Source organism: Canis aureus, chromosome 12 (assembly GCF_053574225.1).
Source record: "Canis aureus isolate CA01 chromosome 12, VMU_Caureus_v.1.0, whole genome shotgun sequence".
NCBI lineage: Eukaryota > Metazoa > Chordata > Mammalia > Carnivora > Canidae > Canis > Canis aureus.
The window spans coordinates 16,184,421-16,208,308 of NC_135622.1; the positions used below are offsets into that span (position 1 = coordinate 16,184,421).

Genomic DNA, 23,888 nt, shown 5'->3' on the forward strand with positions numbered 1-23,888 from the left:
ATCCCTTTACCCAACCCTAACATAGTTTCTTGTGTCTTTTTCCTTCAGTAGTTTCACCAGAGGATTCTCCATTTATCAGTTTTTTCAAAGAACCAATGTTTGAATTGTGGATTATTTCTATTGCCCTTTTCAACAAAGGCAGTAAAGAGAATGGGCATTTCAGTATGTGAAATCTGGAATCAAACTGCTTAGACTTGAATCCTTGTTCTATCTCTGAGAAACCTTGGGAAAGTTAATTTGCATGAAGAACTATGCCTTAGTTTCTTCATCTAGATACATGAGGATTAATAAGGTAATATGTGAAAACCACTTACTTTTTTTAAATCTATTTATTTATTTGTTTATTTTAGATAAGGGGGAGAGGCAGGAGGGAGAGAGAAAATCTCAAGCAGGCTCCAGGTCCAGTGCTTGAGCCCAGGCTTGATCTCACAAACCTGAGATCATGATCTGAGCTGATTGATATTGAGTCAGATGCTTAACCTACTGAGCCACCCAGGCGCCCCTGTGGAAACTAGAACAGAAAGAAAGAATTTGGATAGTGTTTAATAAATGTTGCTATTATTATGATCCATAAACAAAAGTTAGAGTGGATTAAGAGACTGTGGCTTTTATTTCATGTATCTTTTCCTTGAGGCTCAAAACTTACTTACAAATGAGTAAAGCCAACAGCATTATTAGCATTATTCCCTCCATCAATGGCTCTTTTATGGGGTTAACTTTGGCTGCTAGAATTGGCAGGCTCGCCTAGACCCTAAATTTATGATCAAGATTCAGCATTAGTGATCTGCTCTAATGAGCAGAGTTGGCATAATATATGTAAGAGGGCATATAAAGGTAAAGAAGGCTCCCAGCTTCCTCTGTCGGAGTTATACCTCCTCATATCTCTATTTCATAGACTAACTCCCTAGTCCTCTTTTAAGAGCAAAAGAGGAAAAAAATGGATAAATAATGGAAAAGTAAGGCTACAAAAACTGTGGGAAAAGTTTTATAATATTATGTTACATGAAAACAAAATACCACATACATGAATTATAACTATGTAACCTAAACATAATGTGCAAAACAATGAGAAACAATGTGCAAAACTCAGTATAATTGGGTGGTAAGATTATGAATGGTTTTAAATTAAAAAATTATTTTATGGTCGTATCTTCTTTTTCAATAACAAAATTATTAGAACTTGAAATGTTCTCAGTAAAAAGGTATATATAAAACGGTTCTATTACTATCACTATCAACAAGTAACATTTATTTACTGCTCACACGTGCTAGGCACTGTTCTAAGCGCTTTACATGCAAGGTGTATTTAATTCTCATAAAAACCCTATGACCCTCTTATTACTCCTATTTTGTAAATGAAAAAATGATGGAATAAAAAGTTTAAATAAGCTGTTCAAGGTCACATAGTTCTTCAGTAAAATGTAAAAATCCAACTGGATGGTTGAATAAATAGTGATGAATTTATACAGTAAAATGCCTCACAGCTGTTAAAAGGAGTAGATTAGATCTCTATGTGTGAATATGCTAAGTAGGATAATTAGCTAAATAAAAAAATAAAAATGTAGACATAACAGTGAGTACTTTATAGTTACACTTTTGTGAAAGTACTGATAACAATAATAATGTTACATGTGTGTCCATGTCCATGTATAGTTAAGGAAAATGATTCAGCAGAAAGTGCCCTAGCTGCTGATGGTGGTTATCTCTGGAGGGCAGAATTTTGGGTCATTTTGAACTGTCTATATTATACTTCTGCAATGTTTCAATTTGTACAACTTATAATAAAAAAAAATGTTAAAATGACCAGACAAAAGCTACTACAAAGAGAGCTAGACTGGATCTTTCAGCTAAATTTTAAAATAAAGAAAAACGCACCAGTTAGAACAAACGGGAACATATGAAAGGAAGTACCATTCATGCAGTTGAAAGAAAATACGGGGGATCCCTGGGTGGCTCAGTGGTTTAGTGCCGCCTTTGGCTCGGGGAGTGGTCCTGGAGTCCCGGGATCGAGTCCTGGGATCGAGTTCCGCATCGGGCTCCCTGCATGGAGCCTGCTTCTCCCTCTGCCTCTCTCTCTCTGTGTGTCTCTCATGAATAAATAAATAATATCTTTAGAAAAAAAAGAAAATATATAATAGGCAATACAGTCTGAATATTTATAGAAAAACTTAACTGATATGAATGTGATTTAAAGTTAATCTGTCATTTTATTTCTCTTGCCTTGGTGGATGTATCTTGCAAGAAGTTGCTGTGGCCAAGTTCAAAAAGAGTGTTGCCTTTGTTCTCCTCTAGGATTTTGATGGAATCTGATCTCACATTTAGATCTTTCATCCATTTTGAGTTCATCTTTGTGTATGGTGTAAGAGAATGGTCCAGTTTCATTCTTCTGCATGTGGATGTCCAATTTTCCCAGCACCATTTATTGAAGAGACTGTTTTTTTTCCAGTGGATAGTCTTTCCTGCTTTGTTGAATATTAGTTGACCATAAAGTTGAGGGTCCACTTCTGGATTCTTGATTCTGTTCCACGGATCTATGTGTCTGTTTTTGTGCCAGTACCACACTGTCTTGATGACCACAGCTTTGTACTCCAACCTGAAATCTGGCATTGTGATGCCCCCAGCTATGGTTTTCTTTTTTAATATTCCCCTGGCTATTCGGGGTCTTTTCTGATTCCACACAAATCTTAAGATGATTTGTTCCAACTCTTTGAAGAAAGTCCATGGTATTTTGATAGGGATTGCATTAAATGTGTAAATTGCCCTGGGTAGCATGGACATTTTCACAATATTAATTCTTCCAATCCATGAGCATGGAATACTTTTCCAATCTCTTTGTGTCTTCCTCAATTTCTTTCAGAAGTGTTCTGTAGTTTTTAGGGTATAGATCCTTTACCTCTTTGGTTAGGTTTATTCCTAGGTATCTTATGCTTTTGGGTGCAATTGTAAATGGGATTGACTCTTTAATTTCTCTTTCTTCAGTCTCATTGTTAGTATATAGAAATGCCACTGATTTCTGGGCATTGATTTTGTATCCTGCCACACTGCTGAATTGCTGTATGAGTTCTAGGAATCTTGGGGTGGAGTCTTAGAACTCATAATCTTTTCATTTTAGATTTTGTTTAAAAACTTCCTAAGGGATCCCTGGGTGGTGCAGGGGTTTAGCGCCTGCCTTTGGCCCGGGGCGCGATCCTGGAGACCCGGGATCGAGTCCCACGTCGGGCTCCCGGTGCATGGAGCCTGCTTCTCCCTCTGCCTATGTCTCTGCCTCTCTCTCTCTCTATGTCTATCATAAATAAATAAATAAAATCTTTAAAAAAAAAAAAAACTTCCTAAAATGTAAGTCTACCTTCTTCATTTCTAAGTTTGTTTTTATTTTGATGATTCTGGATCTTGCAGTCTCCCATCATCTTTATAATTATTTCTCACTGCACAGGACTGCACTAAAGGAGGCAGAATTTAGACTGACTGAAGGACATTCTCTCATAGTTACTTTTTAAAAATAATCTGCATCGCCCGGCCTTCGGTCCCACTGCGCTGCTTGGCTGACTGTCGCCCACCACCGCCAAAATGTCTGCAGGTGCACCCCTAGGGTCAAGTGCTGCCTTTGGCAGCAACCGAAGACTTCAGCAGACACAAAATCAAGTAGATGAGGTGGTGGACATCATGAGAGTCAATGTGGATAAGGTGTTGGAAAGAGATCAGAAGCTCTCAGAGTTAGATGATTGAGCAGATGCGCTACAGGCAGGAGCATCCCAATTTGAAACAAGTGCTGCCAAGTTGAAGAGAAAATATTGGTGGAAGAATTGCAAGAAGTGGGTGATAGGGATTGTCATTGTGGTCATCATCATCATCATCATCATCATCATCGTGTGGAATGTTTCCCCGTGAACAACCAGTGTGGCCCCAGCCTGCTGTTCAAGAAATCTCTTCAAGACATTTGACTTAGAACCTGCTATATTCTCGAATTCGCCTACTGTTCTATCTAAACTGATTATTTTCTGTTTGTTACTGTAAAGTTCAATTTCTAGGAAACGTGCCTTTGTTTTTGTAAGCACTCCAAACTTGAAGTGCAGCTGCCCAGCCCATACCCAGCCCAGTGCCTTCCGAGACTGCTGTGTGGCTGGTGATGAGGATCTCTTAAGTTCCCGAGTGTTGTTAACCTAGAAGTGATGTTGTCTCATTAATTGCCATTAATTCCAGTTAAGGGAATTTGTTCCAAGTTAGCTATCCCTGTCATAGGACATCTTCAGAACCACATTCTTAAATTTAGGTAATCAGATTTCCAGTTTGTGCCTTCCAGAAAGAACACTACTGCCTAACGCAAATCTGTAACAATAACAGATTGTGCCTTATTTTGCTATTTTTCTGACTCCATAGAAGAGAACTCTTTACTGTTTATAAGCACTACTGACTCCTGCGCTTTATTTAAAATAAGATTCAGATAAAGAGTTTTTGCTCTTAAAAAAAAAATAATCTGCATCAACATTCCCTGTAACTGGCCTAGAAGTAAAGACTCTTTTTATTTAATTGATGATCATGGCTACCAGAGTTAAAATTATAGATAGCCTAAGAAGTGCTTGAGTTAATTCATGGTATTCTTGGGCTACAAAGGGAAGGTATGAGTGTCTGACATATGAACCTAACTATCTGAGTTGATGTAAGACAAGGTGACCATTACCTCTCCCAAATAATTTGGTTTTTCCCAAACATTCAGTTATTTTTTCAAGAAACATTTATTGAAAATCTACTATGTGTCATGCTGAATGATATATGTGAGTGATACAAAGATTCATTAGACAGCCTCAGGTAACTTAGAGTCCACTTGGGACCTGGCCATTAAAAAACAAATCTCATCAATATTAGACCACCCATATACAAAAATTTTCAGAAATATTAACAGGATTAGCTGACTTAAAAAATATTTTATTTATTTGAGGGGGGGGGGGGAGAGAGAGAGAGAAACAAGCCAGGAGACAGGCAGAGGGAGACGGAGAAGCAGACTCTCCTCTCGCCCAACCTGGGGCTCAATCCCAGGACTCCAGGATCATAACCTGAGCCAAAGGCAGACACGTAACTGACTGAGCCACTCAGGTTCCCCATGATTAGCTGACTTTTACTAAACATTTATTACGTACTAATTAACACACACAATCTCATTTAATACCCACAACTACTGCACATGGCAGGAATTAAGGCTTAGACCAGAATAAGTATCTTGCCCAAAGTTGCACGGCTAGTAAGTGATAGAAGTGGGGTTTAGACTCAGACAACCTGATTCTGGAGCACTCATCTTTTTGAGAATGAGAGAAGTTGCTTTTACTAATCTCTTCATAAAGACACCAAGATGAGGCAAACATCATGGAATAAAATAATTATGAGGAAAGTACCAGCAAACTGAGAAGATTTCAAGCTATGAGCCATACATTTACTTAACCCACAAAGAGGAATCACAAGCAATATATGGGATGATGTATTATTTATAAGGAAATAGGAAGTTACTGGAAGAATCATTAGCAGTGACACAAGGTAGAAAGCTGCCTTCCTGAATGTAAAAGCTCTTCTATACAGCTCTAGCCACTAACTATTCTAAATAAAGGCATCAGGTGGCCTCAGAGTACTCTGAGCTCTGTGCTACTAGAGATACATTAAGTTCTTAGTGGATATAGTCACTGAAGGGAGAAAAGGACATAGTCCATGCCTGATATACCCATGGTCAAAGAGAAAGAAAAAGAGCTTCTCTCTCAGAGATTTGGTTTGAAAACCTACTTGGGAGGACTCTGGAGGCCCGAGGAACTATGATGGCCTCACTGGGTCATGGCCCAGTCTGTGACCAGGAATATAGGGGTGTTACTAGGGAATGGGGATTCAGGAGATGCTGGGAAGACCAAGAACTGCCTCCACAGGTATCACTGTCATCAATTCATTCAACAAATATCTCCTGTAATCTAGGATATGCTACATACTGAGACACAGAAATGAGTAAGACAAATTCCTAATCCCAAGGCATGTAGAATTTAATGCAGAGAGAAAAGATATCAAGTAGTTTACAGATTAGATGAGAAGACAAAATTGTCACACAATAAAACAATGGTGAACAATTTTCCACGGCATGTAATGAAGTGCTAAATTATTTGGTATAGACCACAGGTGATATCATTGTTCTAAGGAGAGGAAAATCAATACAGTAATTATGAACATGAATTAGACGTTAAGGGATGGGGAGGATTTGGCTGGAAGAGGATAAGGGAAGGAACACAGAGGAAAGAAGAGGGAATTCAGTGAATTCCGTACGTGAAGATGGAGAGAGAAAGACATTCAGTGAGGAGACTGGCTTGAGAAAAGCAGAGTGTGCCAAGTGGGTGAGAGATCATAAACACACAACTAAGGCTGGTTACCCTCCCTCCTGGACCAGAACAATATCAGTGGCCTCATGATGCTAGAAAGATCCACATGTGTCAGGATTTGAGGGGAAACACACCCTTAGCTTTCAACTCTCTGACCTAATTAGCGGGTTATTCAAATGTGATCAGGAAGAGATAATGGTATCAGAAGAGTGGCTCTTCCCATGTGCACAACCTTGGAGGAGGCCAATACATCCGGAAAGGGCTGCTGAAGGGTGAATAACACTTGAATGCTGGATAAATTAAAACTGGTTAAAAGTTTCTTAAACTCCAAAATTTGGGCATTTCTCCTTGACTTCTGATCAAAATCTTTTCATAAATTTCCATTGCCTTAGAATGAAATCTAAATGTCTTAGAATGGCATACATGGTCTTTCTTGATCTAATCTTTGCCTACCCTTACAGACTTACTCCCTGCTTCTGCCTGACTGACTCTAGTCATAGGGAACTATGGGCACTTCCCTGAAAGTTGATTATTTTGCTTTCTCATGCCTTTTGAGTGTCCTTTACTTCTTCCTCTAGATGACTAATTTCTACATGTCCCTTAAGACTCAGTTTGGATATTTCCTGTTCTAGGAAATTTATTATTTTATTTTATTTTATTATTATTATTATTTTTTGTTCTAGGAAATTTAGAATTTTTAGTGATTTATGTAGGATTTATTGGCAGGGATCTGGGTACCAGTGGTTGCTGGGTTGGGGTAGGGTTGGGGACACCATATCTGGGAGGCTGGCAACGTTATGGGGAGGTGGGAAGGATGCAAGAGGCAGGGCATGTGTGAGTTGAGACTCTAATCCCTTGGCACACACTCTATCGTTCCATCACACTTCACTTATAAAACATAAATTCAAAGATAAAATTATTAAGAATCTCAAGAGAACAACCAAAGAGCATTAGATCCCAAGCATAGGGTGTTTCTGAATGCAGGGCCCCATGTGACTATACTGTCATAAGTCCATGAAGCCAGCCCTACATATGTCTATTTATTCAGCATTGGTTATAATAGCAAAGAGTAATACACCAAATTGTTCATTAATAAATGATTAAACAAACTATGGTTCAACTACACAGTAAACAAAATCATGTAGCCAAAAATAAGACTGATCTATAGATATTAACACAGCTGTCCAACACACAAAGGTTATAGAATATTATGTATATCATGATACCATTAAAATAGTAAATATATACTTAATATATGTTAGGCCTATATATACACCTAGAAACACCTGTCTGAACTGTTGTGAAATCTGTTGGTTTCATTTGATTGAAGAACAAAAAAGACCATGGAAAATAGTCTTTCTGACTAGTCATGAGAATTCTTTTTATCACTTCCTTTAATTCTTACCGTCGCTGCTAGGCTCTTCAACAGGGGATCCTGAGTCCATATACTCTAGGACTCCCTTTGTGATCTCAACCACCTGAAGTCTCCTGACCCTGACTAGGTCTGTATCTTTCAGTCCTTCCTCCAATTGTCTCACCACCTTTTTTCCAGGCTGAGAAGTCAGAACAGTAATCTGGAAATAAATCCAAGAATCAATGTGTGAAATGTACAGAGTGAAAAACATAACAGTCTACATCTGGAGGATAGATATAGCAGAAGTCTGTGGCAGTGACTCCTGTCTTTAAGGCAAAAAAGAAGACGTCACGGTAACTTACAACCAAATTTCATTTGACAGATTCTGGTGGGAGAGGTCTGATGGGACAAATCATCACAGGACCCTACCAAACAGGTGAGGCCTACCCCAGAAAGTGACCCTGTGTTTTAGTTTTTTAAGATTGTTTGAAGCACTGGTAGCATCTCTCATGCTCAGAATGCTTTTATTTTACAAGGTGACAAAGGAAATAAAATCTTTAAATTCCACTAAGTGTGTACTAAATATCAAAGAGCCTCTTTACTTCTTTCTCTCCTTATTCAACCTGTATACAAGTGAGCTGTTTCTTTTGCTCTCTTAACTCTAAAATGTATTCCCCTTTGACCAATATATCTAACCTAAAAGAATATTAAGGTGTTTGTGTATAATCTGAATATTTTATTTCACCTGAATAAATACATTATATGTTTTTATTAACAGTTTTGTCTCAAATTTGAAAATCTGGAAAGCAAATATTAAATTTATGCAATTCTCTTATGTACTTGGACATTTCTTTTTGGTGCTTGTTTTTTTTTTTTTTTTTTTTTTTTTAGAAAGAGAGAGAGTGTGTGTGTATGTGTGCATGTTCATGTGTTTATGGTGGGGTGGTGGGTACAGAGGGAGAAAGAGAGAATCTTAAGCAGGCTCTACCACCAGTGCGACACCCAACCCAGGGCTCAATTTTATAATCCTGAGATAATGACCCGAGCTGAAATCAAAAATCACATGCTTAACCCACTGAGCCACCCAAGCACCCCTGTCCTTAACATTTTTGATTAATAAAGAGGGACACAGATAAAAGCACAATTATTTTTTAAAATGCATCTGTTTGATGCCTGAGGTTTCCAGAGACTGAATGTGTTTTAACTCACAGTCACTCATGCACCTAGTGAAGTACCCAGGCATGACCTTTTTTTTTCTAAAGATTTTATTTATTTATTCACGAGAGACACACAAAGAGAGGCAGAGGGAGAAGCAGGCTCCATGCAGGGAGCCCCATGTGGGTCTTGATCCCGCTGAAGGTGGCGCTAAACCGTTGAGCCACCTGTGGTACCCCCCAGGCATGATTACTTGTATTTTTAAAGATTGTCTTAGTCTGTACCAGATAGCAATCTTTAAATTTGCACATTTGCTAAGTCCAAGAAGAGCTACTCAATTTGATTAAGAACAACTGTAAATTCTTAATGTTGCCCAGGAAATATAAATATAGACACTAATCCAGGCAGTTTAACTGCTGTTTAACTGCTTTACAAGTTCCAAAAATCCAGAAGCAGATGGCATATTCAGATTTTATTTTGATTTCAGTTTTTCATTATAATTCATTTCAGCCCATATTTTTAGCATTCCTCTCAATGTCTAGCTCTGTATTAAGAATTGCACAGGCTATAGAAAAAAGGGAACATATATCTTGCCTGCAGGGAGATGGCAATCTAGCCTTGAAAATTACCATCAAAGTGTATGAAATAAAGAACAATATAAGGATGATAAATAATGAAGCATCTAGATGGGCTGAGATGGGCTTAGAGTCCTAAGGCCAGTATCTCTTACCTCCAGGGAAGTATAGCTCAGAGATGTACCTGTGGTCACGTGTCTGCTGTACTGTTTGAACTGCTGGAGCCCATCCTGTACTGCCAGCTGCAGAGAAGTGCCATGTGGTCTGAAACAGCCTTCTCTCTGCAACATGCGGAGTTCTGAGATGCAGGCCTGCAGCCTTGCAAAATTCCCTTTCACTTGCTGCAGAGAAAAATGAACCAAAGATCTTTAGTGACCGAGGTTCCATATTAATTGGCAGCCTAACTTCATTATCAATTACTCCTCAGGGGTCCCTTCCCTTCCCAAAAATCTATTTGATTCACATCTATTATGCTCTTGGCACTGCACTAAAAATTTCCCTATACCAGAGGAAAGAAAATTCGCAGCCAAAGGACTTTGATTATATGGAGTTACCAGAAATAGGAAAGAAGTGTTTGAGCTCATCACTCACCTAAAGGAAAGTCCAGTTGTGATTGCTGAGTTTTACTATGGGGTGGTCTGCAAATTGGAGGCTTAGAAGGGTCACTCTTAAATATTGTCTTTAATTTCGTAGTCAGTCTAGGCACTGGGAACCTCTTTACTTCCCAGAAATGAGGATTTTTATGTGGTGATCATTTCAGAACTAAGGTCTTACCCAGTCTGCTCCTCAGGATCACTTCAGTAAAGAAGAGGTACTTGACTTAGTCTGCAGTCAGCTCAGGGAGCCAATATATAAACCCCTAGTTCTACCTCACCTCCCTTTATAAAAGTTGCTATCAGGAAGTAATCTAATATAACCTGATTCTTAGATCAATGTTACCTCTCCTGAGGATGTATACATTTTGAATAATTATGGAATGAAAATATGTGACACTATTTGAATTCCAAGCATCAATAGCAGATGGGGTTGGGTGGGGAAGAATTATATTTGGGATGACAAAGAGTAGAACTGAGCAATATTTACAAAATGCACATAAAATTCATGAGCATGAGTGACAATACTGCCAGGGTACAAAGACTGCTTAAGTCAACCCCTGCCTCACTCAACTCTATAGCTGCTTACTTTACTAACATGCTCCTCTCCCTGAGTTTCTGGAAAAAAACACAAAAAATAGAATGTAATTCTTATGCAAAGAGAATTTATAATTTAGATAGGAAGATAAGAAACCTATTCAAAAAAGAAATGAGAAAAAATGAAACCAAAGGCCTTCAAAAATTTCTTTTCACGTACTCCCTAAAAGAATCTGAAGAATGATATATTCATTCATACATTCATTTACTCATTTATTTCAAGTTTTTACTTAAATTCCAGTTAGTTAATGTACAGTGTAATATTAGTTTCAAGATTAGAATTTAGTGATTTATCATTTATATACAATACCCAGTGCTCAGCACAAGTGCCTTCCTTAATTCCCATCACTCTTTCAACCCTCCACCCCACTGACCTACCCTCCAGCAACCCTCAGTTTGTTCCCTATAGTTAAGAGTCAGTTTTTTGGTTTGCTTCTCCCCTCCCCCATGTTCAGATGTTTTGTTTCTTAAATTCCACATGAGTGAAATCATATGGTATTCTTCTTTTTCTGACTTATTTTGCTTAGCATAACTCCCTAGCTCCATCCATATTGTTGCAAATGGCAAGATTCTGTTCTTTTTTTATGGCTACTAATTCCATTGATATATATACTACATCTTCTTTATTCATTCATCAGTTGATGGACATTTGGGCTCTTTTCATAATTTGGCTATTGATAATGATGCTATAAACATCAGGGTACATGTATCCCTTTGAATCTGTAGTTTTGTATCCTTTGGGTAAATACCTAGTAGTGCAATTGCTGGATCTTTGGTTACTTATTATTTTAACTTTTTTATTATTTTAACTTTTTAAAATTATTTTAACTTATTTTTAACTTTTTGAGGAACCTCCATACTGTTTTCCAGAGTGGCTACACAAGTTTGCATTCTGACTAACAGTGCAATAGGGTTTACCTTTCTCCACGTCCTCACCAAAACCTGTCATTTCTTTTTTTATTTTATTTTTATTTTTTTTAATTTTTTAAAATTTATTTATGATAGGCATACAGTGAGAGAGAGAGAGAGAGGCAGAGACACAGGCAGAGGGAGAAGCAGGCTCCATGCACCAGGAGCCCGACGTGGGACTCGATCCCAGGTCTCCAGGATCGCGCCCTGGGCCAAAGGCAGGCGCTAAACCGCTGCGCCACCCAGGGATCCCCAAAACCTGTCATTTCTTGTGTTAATTTTACCCATTCTGACTGGTATGAGGTGATATCTCATTGTAATTTCGATTTGTATTTCTCTGATGATGAATCATGTTCATGTGTCTGTTATTATCTGTATGTCTTCTTTGGAAAAATGTCTATTCATATCTTCTGCCCATTTTTAATTTATTTTTTATTTTATTTTATTTTTAAATATTTTTTTAAAGATTTATTTATTTATTCATGAGAGAGAGAGAGAGAGGGAGAGACAGAGAGAGAGGCAGAGGGAGAAGCAGGCTCCATGCCAGGAGCCCGACGCGGGACTCGATCCTAGGACTCCATGATCGTGCCCTGGGCCAAAGGCAGGCGCTAAACCGCTGAGCCACCCAAGGATCCTCCTGCCCATTTTTTAAAAAAAAGGATTTTATTTATTTATTCACATACAGAGAGAGGCAGAGATATAAGCAGAGGAGAAGCAGGCTCCCTGTAGGGAGCCTGACACTGGACTCAATCTCAGGACCACACGCCCGGAGCCAAAGGCAGTTGCTCAACTACTGAGCCACCCAGGCATCCCACCTCCTCTAGGATTTTGATGGATTCTTGTCTCACATTTAGGTCTTTCATTCATTTTGATTTTATTATTGTGTATGGTATAAGAAAGTGGTCCGGTTTCATTCTTTTGCATGTTGCTGTCTAGTTTTCCCAAAACTATTTGTTGAAGAGATTTTTTCCATTGGATATTCTTTCCTGCTTTGTTGAAGATTAATTGCCCATATATTTCTGAGTTCATTTCTGGGTTTTCCATTCTGTTCCATTGATCTATGTGTCTGTTTCTGTGCCAGTACCATACTGTCTTAATTACTATAGCTTTCTAATATAACTTGAAGTCCAGAATTGTGATACCTCCAAATTTGCTTTTCAAGATTGCTTTGGCTATTTAGGGTCTTTTGTGGTTCCATACAAATTTTAAGATGGTTTGTTCTAGCTCTGTGAAAAATGCTGGTGGTATTTGGTAAGGGATTGCATTAAATGTGTAGATTGCTTTGGGTAATATAGATATTTTTTAAATTTTTATTATTTTAAAAAATATTTTATTTATTCATGAGAGAGAGAGAGAGACATAGAGGGAGAATTAGGCTCCCTGCAAGGAGCCCAATGTGGGACTCGATCCTGGACCCCATGATCACACCCTGAACCAAAGGCAGACGCTCAATCACTGAGTCACCCAGGCATCCCAATATAATTTTAACAATATTTGTTCTCTTAGGGTACCTGAGTGGTTCAGTCTGTTAAGCATCTGATTTTGGCTCAGGTCATGATCCTGGAGTTCTGGGATTGGGTCCCACATTGGACTCTGCTCAGCGAAGTCTGCTTCTTCCTCTGCCCTTCACCTCACTTATGCTCTCTCTAATAAGTAAAATCTTAAAAAAATTTTTTTTGTTCTTCCAATCCATGAGCATGGAATATCATTCCATTTCTTTGTGTCATTTTCAATTACTTTCTTCACTGTTCTAAAGTTTTCAGAGTACAGATTTTTTACCTCTTTGGTTAGGTTATTCTTAGGTATCTTACAGGTTTTGGTGCAATTGTAAATGGGATCGATTCCTTGATTTCTCTTTTTGTTGTTCCATTATTGGTGTATAGAAATGCAATCTGTATGTTGATTTTGTATCCTGAGACTTTACTGAATTTGTGTATCAGTTCCAGCAGTTTTTTGGTGGAATCTTGGATTTTCTGCAAAGAGTATCCTGTTATCTGCAAATAATGAGAGCTTGACTTCTTTCTTGTCAATTTGGATGCCTTTTCTTTCTGTTATCTGATTGCTGAGGCTAGGACTTCCAGTACCATGTTAAATACCAGCAGTAAGAGTGAACATCCCTGTCTTGTTCCTGACCATAAGGGAACAGATCTGTTTTTCTCCATTGAACATACTAGCTGTAGGTTTTTCATATAGGGCCTTTATTATATTGAGGTTTGTTCCCTCTAACCCTTTTTTTTTTTTAATCATGAATGGATGTTGTACTTTGTCAAATGCCTTTTCTGCATCTACTGAAAGGATCATATGGTTCTTAGCCTTTCCTTTTTCAACATAGCGTGGCACACAGATTGATTTGTGAATATTGAACCACCCCTGCAGGCCAGGAATAAATCTCACTTGATTGTGGTGAATGATTCTTTCAAAGAATAGTTGGATTCTATTTGCTAGTATTTTATCAAAAATTTTTGCATCCATGTTCATCAGATTTTATTTATTTATTTATTTATTTATTTATTTATTTATTTATGATAGTCACAGAGAGAGAGCGCGGCAGAGACACAGGCAGAGGGAGAAGCAGGCTCCATGCACCGGGAGCCTGATGTGGGATTCGATCCCGGGTCTCCAGGATCACGCCCTGGGCCAAAGGCAGGCGCCAAACCGCTGCGCCACCCAGGGATCCCGTTCATCAGATATATTGATCTGCATTATATTTTTGAGTCTTTGCCTGGTTTTGGTATCAGAATAATGCTGGCCTCATAGGATGAATTTGGAAGTTTTCCTTCCATTTTTATTTTTTGGAATAGTTTGAGAAGAATAGTTATTAACTCATCTTTAAATGTTTGGTAGAATTCCCCTGGGAAGCCATCTGGCCCTGGACTTTTTGTTTGGAGATTTTTGGTTACTGTTTCCATTTATTTGCTGATTATTGATCTGTTCAAGTTTTCTATTTCTTCCTGTTTCAGTTTTGGTAGTTGATATGTGTCTGGGAATTTATCCATTTCTGCCAGGTTATCCGATTTTCTGGCATACAATTTTTCATAATATTCTCTTATAATTGTTTATATTTCTTTGGTATTGGTTATTTTTCCTCTCTCATTTGTGATTTTATTTGGGTCCTTTTTCTTTTAATTTTTAAAAAATTTTTATGTATTTATGATAGTCACACACACACACACAGAGGCAGAGACATAGGCAGAGGGAGAAGCAGGCTCCATGCCCTGGGAGCCCGACGTGGGATTCGATCCGAGGTCTCCAGGATTGTGCCCTGGGCCAAAGGCAGGCACCAAACCGCTGCACCACCCAGGGATCCCTCCTTTTTCTTTTCCTTTTGATTAAGTCTGGCTAGGGTTTTCTCAATTTTATTTTCTCAGGGAACTAGCTCCTGGATCTGTTCTATTGTTTTCCTAGTTTCTATATCATTTATTTCTGCTCTAATCTTTACTATTCCTCTTCCCTTTGCTTTCCTTTTCCTCTTTCTTGCTTCCTGGAACACAAGTATAAGAATGGTCAACTTGGCCTACAAGATAGTAGCTGTGTTGCAGATGGTAGTAAGATGGTAGAGAACAAGCCAGGAGAAGCATGGTTCCTTATTAATTATGGAGTTGTCACACTAGGCCTTGATTGCCTAAAATTACTTGAGAGAGAAATAAACTTATATCTTATTTAAGCTACTTTTATTTTGGGGTTTCTATTACTCATAGCTGAAACTAATCTTAACTGATTCAATGTTATTAAAAAAAAATTCCTCAACTTTCTTTTTGGTACTGTTTTGGGAGGAACCAACAGTAAAAGTGTGTTTCCAAGAGTCAACTTTGCAATAACCTAAAGACTTTTCTTTCTTTTTTGTTCTTTTTTTTTTTAAGATTTTATTTATTTGAGAGAGAGAGAGAGAGCGAGAGCGAGCGAGCAGGGGGAGGGGCAGAGGGAAAAGGAGAAACAGACTTCCTGCTGAGCAGTGAGCTAGACATGGGGCTCAATCCCAGAACCCTGAGACCATGACCAGAGGCAAAGGCAGATGCCTAACTGACTGAGTCATCCAGGTGCCCCAAAAGACTATTCTGCATTTAAGTTTTCTAAAATGAAACCATAATTTTTAAAATCAGAAAATGCATTTCTATTATGAAAACTGAAACAAAAAGCTTATCTCCTCTAATTAAAATAAAAAAAAAAAGGATGACCTGCTGATGTCTCTGCCAGGAGGTTACAATAACCTTTAGGAAATCATCTAACAAAGTTTGAAAATACTGCCTATTTGAGTACTGGAAAATTCTGCCAAATTCAATAGTTTTGGAAATATTAGAAATTAAGCTGGTTCTTTCTTACATTTATCAAATAATAAGGTGACTTATTGCTTGAGAACACTTCTGGTTGATAACCTCTTATAGCAAGAGGCCATGTGCCCAATTGAACTACAAGATTACATCATGCAGAAACAAGTTAAACAGAAAGTAGGCTAAAACAGAACTATGTGTTATATTCCTTGAAAATGGAATCTGATCTGTCAGGTATTCACTTTGATTCTGGAAGTGATGTTAAAATGCAGACTTTGCAGAAACATTAATTGCCTAGAATGTGAAGAGCTCATATAGCTTGGCCGGAAAACAATTTCCATATATCAAAGGTTGATGACTGATGAATGCTACAGAAAATCTTATATTCCTAGCTTTTTCCCTCATGAATTGCCTAGGCAACATTTCATACAGTAATAGTGTAAGTAGTTCAGACTTGAGTTCCAAATCCAAAAGATGGGGTCAGGAACCTATAGGTAGCTGTTAGATAAAGAGGGAGAAAATGGGTGGTAGGAATATGAAGCTTGGTGTCTCTCAGCTGGAGTTGTGCCATTATCTGTAATGTGCAATCTGAGCAGTCAAATGTCGTAACTTTTCCTCCTCCTTCCCTGGATGGAAAGTTTGGGATTTCCAATGTGGAAGATTCAAATGTGCTTTACGAAGTTGCTGAGTTGAAATACTGCCCAGTGAATCAGATACTGAAGTTGCCTACAACATTGTTTGGAGTTCCTATCCATTACACCACAAACTCAAGTTCTCTGTCTTAGATATCTTGGGATGGGTTTCAAGGTGTAGAGTGGAGACCCTGATTCAGTTAGATCGACTTTGCACAGAGAGGTGAAAGTTTGGATGAATAGGTAAGGACTGATGGACTCTCACTGCATTTCTTTCAGCTTTTTGTGTAGACTCCTAGTACAAATACGCCTTGAGGATGTTCTCTACCTAGATCTAGTACCAGTGTGTTCTCCTTGCTCTAGGCAGTTTAGTAGGACAACTCAGATTGATATCTTATTGGAAACCAGATGAAAAAATTAGAACATAGTTTAGGTCACTGCTTTTCAAAAATATTTTTATCAGTAAGAACAAAAATTAAAAATCTACATAGAATCTCCATATACAGATTGCATTTTATCACCACAAACTTTTTTCAGTATTTTATTTTTATTATTTTCAATATATAATACATGCACATGATTCAAAATTTAAAGGTTATAAAACTATATGTGGAAAAAAAATCAGGGGCACCTGGATGGCGTAGTGGTTGAGCATCCACCTTTGGCTCAAGTTGTGATCTTGGTGTCCTGGGACCGAATCCCACATCAGGCTCCCTGCAGGGATCCTGATTCTCCCTCTGCCTATGTCTCTGCCTGTCTCTGTGTCTCTAATGAATAAATAAATAAAGTCTTAAAGAAGAAAAAGGAAACAAATCACATTTCCATTCATCCTGCAACTAACTAGTGGTTTCCTGGAAGCAATCAATATTGGTAGCTTGTTGGGTAACTTCCCAGAGATTTTTTTCTTTACATGAAAAAAAAATATAAAATATAATTTTTTTCATCTTACCCAAATAAAAGATACTATGATACTCTTTTGTCTGTTGATTTTATTGCATAGTGTACTTGGGCAATCCTTTCATTTAATAAATAAAAAGTGTCTTAATTTTTATAGTGACAGAGTATTCCATTAATGGACAGAACATAATTTTATTTACCAATTCCCTATTGATTGACATTAGATTGCTTCCAATGTTTTCTACTGCAAACAGTGCTGAAATGATAATATATAAGTCATCTTTCCACAATGAAAATATAGCTGTAGGATAAGTTCCTAAAAGCAGACTTGCTGGATCAAAGGGTATATAAATTGTGATACTGTCACCCAATTGCCCACCATAGAAATTATGTTAATTTATATACTCATAGATGGCATGTAAGTGTGCCTGTTTCTTTAAAACCTCATGAACTGTATTAGACTTAAAAAAAATCTTTGGGGATCCCTGGGTGGCGCAGCGGTTTGGCGCCTGCCTTTGGCCCAGGGCGCGATCCTGGAGACCCGGGATCGAATCCCACGTCGGGCTCCCGGTGCATGGAGCCTGCTTCTCCCTCTGCCTGTGTCTCTGCCTCTCTCTCTCTCTCTGTGTGACTATCATAAAAAAAAAATCTTTGGCAATCATACAGGTGAAAAATAATAGCATCTCAATGTAGTTTTAAGTTTTTTTTTCATTTCTTTTATAAATGAAATTGAACATATTTTGATATGTTAAAGGTTCATTTATACTTTTTCTGAGATCTATGTATATAATTTCTCACTTCCTATTGGATTATTGGTCTTTACCTTATTGATTATATAGTATTTTTCTTTTGCCAAGCACATATTTTCTATTTTTATACAACTGAATTTATTAATCTTTTATTTTTTGAATTTTGGGTTTTGTATTATAGTTAGAAAAGCCTTTCTTACTCTGATATTTTCCCCCATGTTCTGTGACCAAATTATCAATTTATTGCCTCTTAGATCCAAGTCACCCTTCAATATATCTCTGCAATAATGGACAAAATCCCTTTAAACATTTCTCCTTTACATGGACCATGATGTTAAGTATTTGAGTAGAGAGCACTGGAGGAACACTGCAGGAGGAACGTGCTTTTCTGCTGAAAGCAATGAGGTGTGAGAACATCTGATAGTGCTCCACACTAACAGAGAGTACCCCAAACTAGCAGGCCCTTGATGTTACAGACTGAATGTTTATGTTCCCTTAAAATTCATATACTTAAGCCCTATCTCCTAATGTGGTAGCATTTATGTGAGGCCTTTGAGAGGTAATTAGATTTAGATGAGGTCATGAGGATAGTCTCCATGATGGGATTAGTGACCTTCTAAGAAGAGGAAGGACACCAGAGATTGCTCTCTCTTTTCACATGCTTGTACCGAGAAAGGCCATCTCAGCACATAGCAAGAATCTACTGTCTGTAAGCCAGAAGAGGGCTCTCACCAGAACCTGGCCATGCTCACACCTTGATTTTGAACTTATAGTCTCCCAGACTTTGAGAAGATAAATGTGTACTGTTTAAGCCATCTAGTCTATAGTATTTTATTACAGCAGTCTAAGCTAAGACCCTAGCAACCTCTGAGCCCTGACTTGGTGATCACCTTTCAGCAATCATCTTGGCACAGACACTGCAAACTTCAGGCCTCCTTCCTGCACTAATGCCTCACTTCCTCTGCTCACCTCAGAGGTTTGTCTCTTGTGGCCCTCCCAATGATGCTGCTCTTTCCACATGGACCCTGTCTGCTCCAAGCATCCTGTCCACATTGGTATCTCTACTCTACACACTTATGTACCAGTCACTGATTATAGCTCACTTTCACCTGGAAGAGTGCATCCTGCTTTCCATCTCTGGCTTGGGAAAACCAGTGAACTTCTCTGCATCCAGTGAGCTGTAACTATATTTTCTCCAACTGGTCCTGAACTCCAACCTTGGGAAAGGAGTCTACTTTTCAAGTTTGTTTTTCCTTGAGATTACTCCCTCAGCCCTAAGGTACCATAAAAAGCTCTCATATATTATAGTTGCTTTATTATCATAGTTTAACATGTTAAAATATGTTAAAACTCTCTGTGTAAACTTTCCTTGTTTATTTTTTTAAAGATTTTATTTACTTATGAGAAACACACACACACACACACACACACACACACACACACAGGGGCAGAGGCACAGGCAGAGGGAGAAGCAGCTCCATGCAGGGAGCCTGACGTGGGACTTGATCCCAGGTCTTCAAGATCACACCCTGGGCTGAAAGCGGCACTGAACCGCTAAGCTACCCGGGCTGCCCTCTATTGCCCTATTTTTTCAATCTCCAGTATCACACTTTGAATATGTTTAGTATTTGAGAAGAATAGTTCCTAGCTATTTTTTGCTTGTTTTGTTTTGGGTTTTGCTTCTAATTTGAACTTTGTTATCCGGATATCCAGTTTTCCTGTTGGAAATTTTATTGGGAATCCCATTATATTTATAGATTAATTTAGAGATAACGGATATCTTTCTGGCCTGAATCTTCCCTAAAACTAATGACTTTTAATTTGTGCAAATCTTCTTTAATGTTTCTCAATAGGATTTTAATTCATGTAACTCTTACACATATATTACTAATTTCAATCCTAAGTATTTATCTGATAATTTTGGTTATTGTATGTGATCTTTTCTGCCACTTTAACTTCTAACTTCTTGTTTGGGATATATGAAGGGTATTAGTATCTGTATTAGTTCTTGTACCAGAATGAGTTCTTTCACTGTTTGAAATAATTTTCTAGTTTTATTTTTATTTTATTTTATTTTATTTTTATTTTCTAGTTTTATTCTCTTGGACATCATTAAGCTGCAGATAATAATCATTTTATCTCCTCCTTTCCTAGTTTTATATTCTAATGTATTTCCCTTGTGTAAATGCAGCAGTGAAAATCTCCAGAATATTTTTAAATAATAGTGATAACACAGGAACATATTTAGTGTCTTTTCATGAAGTATGTTTTGATTCTTGAGCTGTCATAAACATATATTGTGTTTAGGCATAGTTACCCATACCTATTTTACTGTTTTTTAAAAATAAGACTGGATGTTGCATTTTATTAAATGCTTTTTTTTTCAGTATTTATGGAGATGAAACATGATCATGTACTTTTCTTAGATGTATTAATACAGTAAACTTTATTATTGCACCATTTAAAAAATTCCTGGCATATGATCTTTTTAAATATAAGCTTGGGGCACCTTGGTGGCTCAGTTAAGCCTCTGATTTAAGACTCTTGATTTCAGCTAAGGTCATGATCTCAGGGTAGTGGGATGGATCCTTCTGTTGGGCTCTGCACTCAGCAGCGAGTCTGCTTGAGATTCTCCATCCACTTCCTTGCCCCTGCTCTCCCTCTCAAATAAATAATCTTTAAAAAAAATATATAAGCTGGATTGTATTGCCAGTATTTTATTTGGGATTTTGAATAGATATTCATAAGTGAGGTTGCTGTAGTTTTTCTTTTTTTGTGTAATATTTGCTGGGTTTTAGTATCAATATTGTGTTATCTTCATAAAAAGGAGTTTTTTTTCCTTTGGTATGAAACTGTTAAAAAACATAGTAATGATCTATTCTTTATAAATTTAGTATTATTCTCCTGTAAAATCACTTGGTCTCAGTAATTTATTTGGGGGGAAGGTAGCTCTTTGACAACTTTGTTTTGTGGGAAATGGTGAGTTTAGATTTTTCTATCACTTCTGGATTTAATTTTGGTAATTAAATTTTCATGAATAATTATGCATTTCACCCAAGTGTATCTGTGGTTATTTTCCCCTTCTCTTATTTGTGTATAGGCACTTTCTCCCTCTGCCCTTTTCCTCAAACTAAGTTTACTAGCAGTTTATTTATCTCCTACTTTCCCTGCAAGGAAGAAACTTGCATTTATTAATTTGTTCCACCATTTTTAATTTTCATATTACTTTTTGTTTTTATCTTTATTATTTCCTTCCTTCAGCTTACCTTAGGTTTGTCTTTTGTTAAGTTGCATGCTTCATTTATTTTTAGTTTTTCTTGTTTACTAATATAAAATACATTAATATAGTTTAAAGATATGAATTTTCCTTTTAGTATTGTCTTTTTTTACACTTGACCTTAGCCAAAAGACCAAGAAGCAATAGCATTGTCTTTTTTATAACCCATAGGTTCTGATATGTAGTATTTTATTATTATTTTCTACACATATTACAATTTTAGCTTGGATTTCCTCTTGGACTGCAAATTTATTTAACAGTTAAAAATTTCCATTAGGTAGATACTTTTTGTTCTCTGGTTTTGTCATTTATTTCTAGTTTTATTGCAGTGTGTTCAGAAAATACATAATAAACTACCTCTACTTTTAGAATTCATTAAAGTTTTGGGTTTATCTGTGGCTTAATAGATGGCTGACTTTTGTGAATATTCCATGAATACTTAAGGAGGGTAGAGATTTCACACATACATATACGACCACATTTGTCTTAAAAATGTTGATGCTGGGACACCTGGGTGGCTCAGTGGTTGAGCATCTAACTTCGGCTCAGTATGTGATCCTGGAGTTCTGGGATTGAGTCCCGCATCGAGCTCATGCATGGAGCCTACTTCTCCTTCCATTGCCTATATCTCTGCCTCTCTCTGTGTCTCTCATGAATCCATAAATAAAAATCTTTAAAAAAATGTTGATGTATGTTATTTGGTACACAGGCACTCAAAAGTGACATATTTTCTATAGGCTCCCCCTCCAGTAAACCTTCTGTGCTGAATATCATCCATATGCGTCCATATTCTCTACTCTTCTCTGCTTTGTGCCTAGCATTAAAGTGACATTCTTAGTAACATTTAGTGCTTTTTGCTCCAAATTCAGACTTATCTGATATTAAGATCATGCTCTTCTGGGTGGAGTGTTCATTTGCCTAGTATGCTTTTGCCCTTTCTTTTATTGTCAACCTTTCTGAATAACTTTTTTGCAGCTGTATCTTTTGAATACAGCAGAGTTTTTAATAGGTGAATTTAGCACACTTATGTTTATTGATATGACATATATATTTATATTAACATATATTCTATTATCATGGTTTTTTTTTTAAGATTTTATTTACTTATTCATGAGAGACACAGAGAGGGAGAGAGAGAGAAGCAGAGACACAGGCGGAGGGAGAAGCAGGCTCCATGCAGGAAGCCCAACATGGGTCTCGATCCCGGGTCTCCAGATCCCAGGCCGAAGGCAGCGCCAAACCGCCAAGCCACGCAGGCTGTCCTATTTTCATGCTTTTAAAAAAAATATTTTATTTATTTGATAGAGTACAAGTAGGGGGAGTGGCAGGAGGAGAGAGAAGGAGAAGGAGGTCCCCCGCCAAGCAGGGAACCTGATGCAGGGCTCAATCCCAGGGTCCCAGGATGATGCCTGAGCTGAAGGCAAATGCTTAACCGACTGAACTATCCAGGTGCCCCTCATAGTTGTTTTTTTTTTTTTTTTTTTTAAGATTTTATTTATTTACTTGAGAGAGGGAGCAAGTGAGCACAGGAGCAGGGGGAGGGGCAGAGGGAGAGGAAGAAGCAGACTCCCTGCTGAGCAGGGAGCCTGACAGGGGGCTCATCCCAGAACCCAGAATCACAACCTGAGCAGAAGGTACAACTATTTTCATAGCTTTTGAAAAATCACTATACTGCATAACTTTTTGCGCTATACAACCTTTTACTGTCATAATCAGAAAAGTTTGTATTTTTTTTAGTATTTATAACTACATGTTTATATAATTACCTTAAGTTACTTCTTTAGTACTACCCTTTAATGAATAACAAAAATCTTCATTATAAACAATGACAAAATTTATAAATTTCCTTTTCTTACTCTTCCCTTCCCTCTCCTTTAGCACTCAATTATAGTTTATTATATTATTTTTATTGGAGTTTACTTTTATACTGTTTAATGTGACATATCTCTATTATTTGTCACTTTTAAATAATTTCATTTGAATGTCAGCTATTAAAGATGAGGAAGTAAATGTCATAGCCAAATTAGACTATTATTAGTCCTAAAATTCCATTGTAGGTCATATATGATTTAAATAATTCCTTTGTTCTCATGAAAAGGAAAAATAATTGGTAAGATATTCACTGTACGGGAATTCTTCTGAAATTTTGCTTTGAGAGGAGATTAATCATTTTGCTCAGCTTTATTTATATTAAGGCCACAATGGATATAAAAGGAATTCTAATATTTTAATTATGATTCCTCTGTCATTATTCCTTATGAAAAGCTCAGGATTACACTCAGAAATTAAATACTCAGAAATTAAATATGAAGAGCTATATTGAGGTATTCATCTTGGGCAAGATTTCCCACCTGCTATCTTTCACCGTTGTATTTTGAGGTAACTTTGCAGATGGAAAATGTTAAATACTTATTTAGGTTAGAGGCAGTGGATTTAAGATAACACTTTCTTTAGACAATGATCAGGCTGTTCTATACATAAGGTAATGACATTGTTCCAAGTAATTTTCTTGAGCTTTTAACCAAGGTTGAACTTACT

The 23,888-nt window shown here is 37.3% G+C and overlaps 1 protein-coding gene and 1 pseudogene across 10 annotated transcripts in view; one reads left to right on the plus strand and one right to left on the minus strand.

Annotated features, from left to right (window-relative positions):
- The window catches only part of M1AP (meiosis 1 associated protein), a 79,266-nt gene that overhangs the window by 42,904 nt on the left and 12,474 nt on the right, over positions 1–23,888 (minus strand). For all 10 annotated transcript variants that reach the window (XR_013349094.1, XR_013349092.1, XR_013349093.1 and 7 more), the window contains exons 3-4: positions 9,584–9,769; positions 7,750–7,918 (exon numbers count right to left, since the gene is read on the minus strand). Coding sequence is in view for 6 of the 10 variants with exons in the window: in XM_077843009.1 (XP_077699135.1) it covers positions 7,750–7,918; positions 9,584–9,769 (355 nt within the window). In the remaining 4 variants the exon portion in view is untranslated. The remainder of the gene's footprint in view (positions 1–7,749; positions 7,919–9,583; positions 9,770–23,888) is intronic.
- Positions 3,494–4,473, plus strand: LOC144280701 (vesicle-associated membrane protein 3 pseudogene; annotated as a pseudogene).